This window comes from Hibiscus syriacus, unplaced genomic scaffold, assembly GCF_006381635.1.
Source record: "Hibiscus syriacus cultivar Baekdansim isolate YM2019G1 unplaced genomic scaffold, ASM638163v2 tig00110220_pilon, whole genome shotgun sequence".
NCBI classification, from domain to species: domain Eukaryota; kingdom Viridiplantae; phylum Streptophyta; class Magnoliopsida; order Malvales; family Malvaceae; genus Hibiscus; species Hibiscus syriacus.
Window position 1 is genome coordinate 216,864 of NW_024062634.1, and position 5,796 is coordinate 222,659.

Genomic DNA, 5,796 nt, shown 5'->3' on the forward strand with positions numbered 1-5,796 from the left:
AAAATCTTATATACGTGTTTATTGTCACACCTCCTTATACAGTACCTAAGATGGGAATGGAATTTGTACCATATGAAGGAGAAGGTCCTAGTTACAGTGAGTAGAAACAAAGAAGTAGCAAAAAAGAGAAGACACAATTTGTTTCCCAACTATAGGAAATGTTTTGTACTAGAACCCTATTTCTTATGAGGCGGCAATTTTCTCAAAGTGGATGAGCCTGTTATCTGCCAACCTTGAGTTGTGGGCAGATTTCTTGTACTCGAACCATGTAAACTCTTTGTACAAGCTTTGCTGGTCATCTCTCATCAGGGACGGCAATGGTGCTATCTTCTCGCTCAACGGTGGTCCCCCAAAATAAATCATCGAAAGCCTAGATTTCTCACTGTTGGTCACCACCCTGTGCTTTACACTTTTAAACCTCCCATTGGTCATCACCTGCAAAAACATCACCCATCAGAGAAAACTCAACAGTCGAGTCGAGGAACAGCGGTGTCGGTGGTAGAAGAGAATGTTCTTCTTCTAAGGATTCGAGTTTTTCTGTTTTTTACCTGTAGGGAGTCACCAACATTGATGAAAAATGAGTTCTGGTCAGGTGGAACTGAAATCCAGGTTCCGTCTCTAAGGGAGATTTGGAGACCAGAAGTGTTGTTGGATCTTAGCACTGAGATAATCTGTGGGTCAGTGTGTTCACCAAATCCAATCACGTCACCGTTGCTGCCATTAGCATTCGCAGGTTGAACATGTGGGCATGGTGGGTAATGGTTAACCCTGAAAATGGAGTCACTCTCTTCATCCATTAACAGCTTACTCAACACATTTCTGGGTTGAATCTTCAACCCATCAGCAATTGTTTCAAGTATCTCACAAGCCATTTTCTTCACTGATTTCATGTAGTTACTCAAAGCCAATCTGAACAATACCAACAACGAAACACTCGAATCAAATACAATAACAAGAACAAGGAACTCCCATTTCCCAGTGTGTCTGATGAACTGACATACCTGAGAGTTTTGAACCTATGGAGATTGAGGTCTTGATTAGTTGTCAAGAGAAGATACTCGACCCAACCAACATCACCTTGAACACCGATCCTTTTATTACCGTAACCGTAAGGCTCAGGTTGTCCTGTTTCATGTTTCTCGCAGAGTGGTAAACCGAAGAACTTGGTGGCTTCAGATTCCAGCAGGGAAATGGATTCCATTGGAACACCATGGTTGACCACCTTGAAGAATCCCAACTCCTCGCAGGCTTTGATTATGTGGTGCTTTGAATCGGGCTTTGAGAGGTCTACAAGAGGGATTTGAGTGAACAATGTAGAGGCTGGCCTGCTGTTTCTGGTGTAAGAGAACTGTTCAATTGCTGGTTTTGACAACACCAACATTGTTTTTGTCTTTGTTGGGTTTTTTTTAATGAAAATTAAGAAACAAAATGGAAATTATTGAAAAAATTTGTGATGAGATTTTCTTTTGAGTTTGATGAGAGGGAGGGGGTACATGAAAAAAATGGCTTTGGGGCTTGCTGGGCTATTTATAGGAATATAGGAAGTGGGGAATTTTCAAAAAGGAGATAAGAAACAAATATTTTATGGGTAAACAAAGGTGTCCGACTATTAAAAGTTAAAAAATGATCATTTGACTATTCATTATGTTCTAAACTCGTTCTTTTTCATTAAAAAATTAACGATAGTCTGAGCTATATGTTAATATGTTATCTTATATATAATAGTCATTTGAAATTGTGGAATCAGATTTTATCAAATCTCAGGCATCAAATTAACATTTAGCTCACAATGACGTTAAATTTGTAAAGAAAAATGACGAATTTAGAATATAATGAATAATTAAGTGACCATTTTGTAACTTCTAATAGTCGAAAAATCATTTTGTATAGTTTGAGGACGTAATATAGCAACATTATATAGTCGGATGACCATTTGTATATTAAAAATACAAAATATTTTATTGAAAAATAATAGCAATACTCCATAGATAAGATACATTCTCCTTTGACATTTAGGTGGTGTTTGTTTTAACTGTGCAAGCTCTTCAAACCACTTATGTATGCGTCGCGCAGAACACGTGCAGACATTAGACTTCGCAGACTGTTTATTTTTTAGAAGACAGAAGCTCTTCAAACGTCTGCGCGAGCTCTTCTTGGTGCAGACTTGATTTTATGTCTTCAAAGGTCTTCAAACATCTTCAAGAACAATTATAAAATATAGTTATTTATTAAAATAATTTTAAATAATTTAATAAGGTTATTTATTTTAAAATAATTTATTATAAAATAATTTATTTAAAATAAATTTTAAAATAATTTATTATAAAATATGGATTGATTTATTTTAAATAATTTATTTTAAATAATTTATTAGTATGGATTGATTTATTTTAAAATATGGATTGATTTATTATTGTAGTTGTATGGATTGATTTATTTTAAATAATTTATTAGTATGGATTGATTAATTTTAAAATATAGATTGATTTATTTTAAATAATTTATTAGTATGTATTGATTTATTTTAAAATATGGATTGATTTATTTTAAATAATTTATTAGTATGATTGATTTATTTTAAAATATAGATTGATTTATTATTGTAGTTGTATGGATTGATTTATTTTAAATAATTTATTAGTATGAATTGATTTATTTTAAAATCTGAATTGATTTATTTTAAAAAATTTATTATTGTAATTGTATGGATTATTTAAATTTCAGTATTATAAAACTAAAATTATTTAAATCTCATTATTGCAAAACTCTTTTAAGTTTAAAAAATAAGTTTATTTATATTTTAGTTCATTTTAGCAGTCTGCAGACGTTAAAAAACAAACAGTTTTCTTCTTGCAGACTGCAGACTTTTGGTCTACCTCTTCTGCTGCAGATGCCTGCAGATGTGGTCCGCAGACTACAGACCTTTTACCTCTACAAAAACAAACACCACCTTATTTTTACTTCCTAACATGCAGAGGTCGTACATAAGGAGTTTTCACACACACAAACAGTGTAGTCAACACCAATGAGTCTAACTGCAATGTGATTGCTATTTTTTGACGTAGGGGAAATGATATTAGAGGTTATTGAATGATGTTAAAATGATATATTATTAATTTTTAAATATTATAAAATGATTATAAATTTTTTGAATTATTATAAAATATTTAATGTGATTATATATAATTATAAATTTTGATAAGTTAAAAATTCATTTTATAATAAGTTTAATTATCATTTTGTTATATTTTGATGGTTTTTGTTGAGCACTTTATAATTATTTTAAAATTATTAATGAATATTTTGTAATAGTTCAATAAGTTTAATGAGTAACTATGTTTATGGTTGACAACACTTACTTTACCGACGTATTGCTCGAGTTCGGATTATCTAAGGAAAATAACATTTCCTTTTAATCATTCAACGAGTTTCGTTCTTTATATCGTAAATACTTTCATTAGAAAAAAAATAATCACATCACACATTCTCAATTATGATCCTCATTATAAATTAATTCTTGAATCTTCAAATATTTTAATTTCATCTTTAAACTGTGATTATCATTCAAAATTATTCTTAAAACTTTTAAAAGTTATAATTTAATCCCTGAACTATGATCTTCATTCTAAATTAATCTTCAAATTTTTTTATGTTTTAATTTCATCCCAAACTATTAGTGTAAACTTAAAACGTTTAATTAAATTGAAACAACTTTAATCAACTGATCTAAGCACTTGATGTAATGATAATTTTTTTTTAATTTTATACGTAAGTTAGCTTAAAAACGCCGTTATATAATTGAAAAACGGTGTAAAAAAACTTGTTCTACTGTAGTGCATGGATACGGTTGGGACATGACATATTGATGTTTCATGCACAATTCTAATTCGTTTATCAAGTACGAGTTGTACTTTTTAGGCCAATGTTTAATCAACTACTTCAACGATCAATTTTGGCATAGCTCTATTATTGGTGCATGTCTTGAATAATATTGAACCTTGTTATTGACAAATTAGGCAACGCTGTCCCTTTTTTCCCATATATATGGGGTAAGGGGAGGTAAGATAGTAGGCTACCCCCAACACCAGGTTGAGAGCAGCTTCGTAAGAGACCTCCGAATTATGAAAATGCCCTCCGTGGGATTCGATCCCACGACCTCAAGGTTAAGAACCTCCGAATTATGAGGCAACGCTAATGATAGTGAGCTTCTAATCGACCAAGGTTTGTCCCTCAAGAAGTTTCTCAAAATAATAGATTTTTATTACCTTTTCAATTATTAGAGTTTTGCTCGGAGTAATCTAGATTGATCCGTTTCACACACTCGACTTTAATAAGCGAGTTCCCCAACGGAATTTTCTGCATACAAAGGACTTCGGTAGTTAAAAAATGTTATTTTTATTAAAAAAAATCAGATTATAACAGTTGTGTCTATGGAATATGTATGCATTATTAATGTCTAAAAAAAATTATAAACAAATACTACCTTATATTTATCCACATCCCATACTATTAAAAGAATACAATATCGGCCCTGCCCACCTAATTAATAAATTAATTTTATTTTTCAAGCTCATGACATTGGTACCTAACATATATTTATTATGATAAAAGCTGTATTTGTTAGGTACATGAGTATGCAAGGAAGAAAATATGTCGTTAGTACAAGGGCCCCGGTACCTATAATTTATTTATTTATTTCAATTGTAGTTTAAGATTTAATTATTTTGAAATTAATTAAATTAAACTAAATTAATCACAAACTTAAAAATAACATTGAAAATAATATATACATATATATATTGGCGGACGTACATCGATGTTAGGGTGGATACGTGTCTATTCTAAAATTTATTAGAATTCGAATTTTCTTCTTTAAAACTCAAAGTTTTCTTTATTAATACATGTGTACCCCACCTTAAAATTCTATGGTGTCTACCCTGAAATTTTATCGTATTAATACATTTTTATCTAATCTCAACAAATTATATATATAAGGAGTAATGTAATCTTTGACCAAAACGTGCCTAAACATTCAAAGATACCAAAAGGAGAAAAAGTGACGTGAAATAGCATAGCATGTGTAATGTGTAGTAAAATGAATACACCATTTATTTGCTACATTCATGCTTCAAATGGATTGTACTTTTTCTTTGGGTCATTCCAAAACAATGTATGAAAAGAAAGAGAGAAACAAAGGATGGTTGACTATCGAGTCCAAGAATTAGTTTAGCATTGACTTTAAAAAGTGTTATAATTTTTTTTTGAAAAATGGGTTTAAAACATGTTTTTTAAAAATGTTAGTTTAAGATTTGAGTGTTTAATATTGTCGTAAATGTGTGTTTTTTAAATGATCTGTGGTGATTAGAATGTAGCATCTATTTATAATATTTTAACAATAAACGACGTTAATACACCCAACAGACGCATATGCTTGAACTTAATACCTCAAGAGAGAATAACAATCTCTTTGTATATTAGATCATTCAATGAGTTCTAAATATGTATTTTTTGAAAAGATAAATTAAATGATTATTTCAGACTTGATGTTGTAAGTTAAAAATATATATTTAAGTAATATCTAATTTTTTATATATAATATATAAATTATAAGAACTTAAATTATGATTAAAATTTTAAAAAAAATATTTTATACTGATTATATATGTTCCATGGAAACATAAAAATATGATGAGATATAAAATTTTTAAACTCATAAATAATTTACAATCTTATAATCATTGATAAGAACATTATAAGTTTATTTATACAACATTTTCTGAAATTTCTCTGCAAAAT

At 29.8% G+C, this 5,796-nt stretch overlaps 1 protein-coding gene across 1 annotated transcript; it reads right to left on the reverse strand.

Annotated features, from left to right (window-relative positions):
- LOC120114127 (gibberellin 2-beta-dioxygenase 1-like) lies at positions 1 to 1,482 on the reverse strand. Its single transcript, XM_039135128.1, has 3 exons — positions 1,002 to 1,482; positions 549 to 909; positions 1 to 435 (listed from the first exon to the last, which is right to left on the reverse strand). Exons 1-3 carry the CDS (start codon positions 1,379 to 1,381, stop codon positions 184 to 186), a joined length of 993 nt encoding a protein of 330 aa, XP_038991059.1. The 5' UTR covers positions 1,382 to 1,482; the 3' UTR covers positions 1 to 183.
- Between the last annotated feature and the right edge of the window lie 4,314 nt (positions 1,483 to 5,796).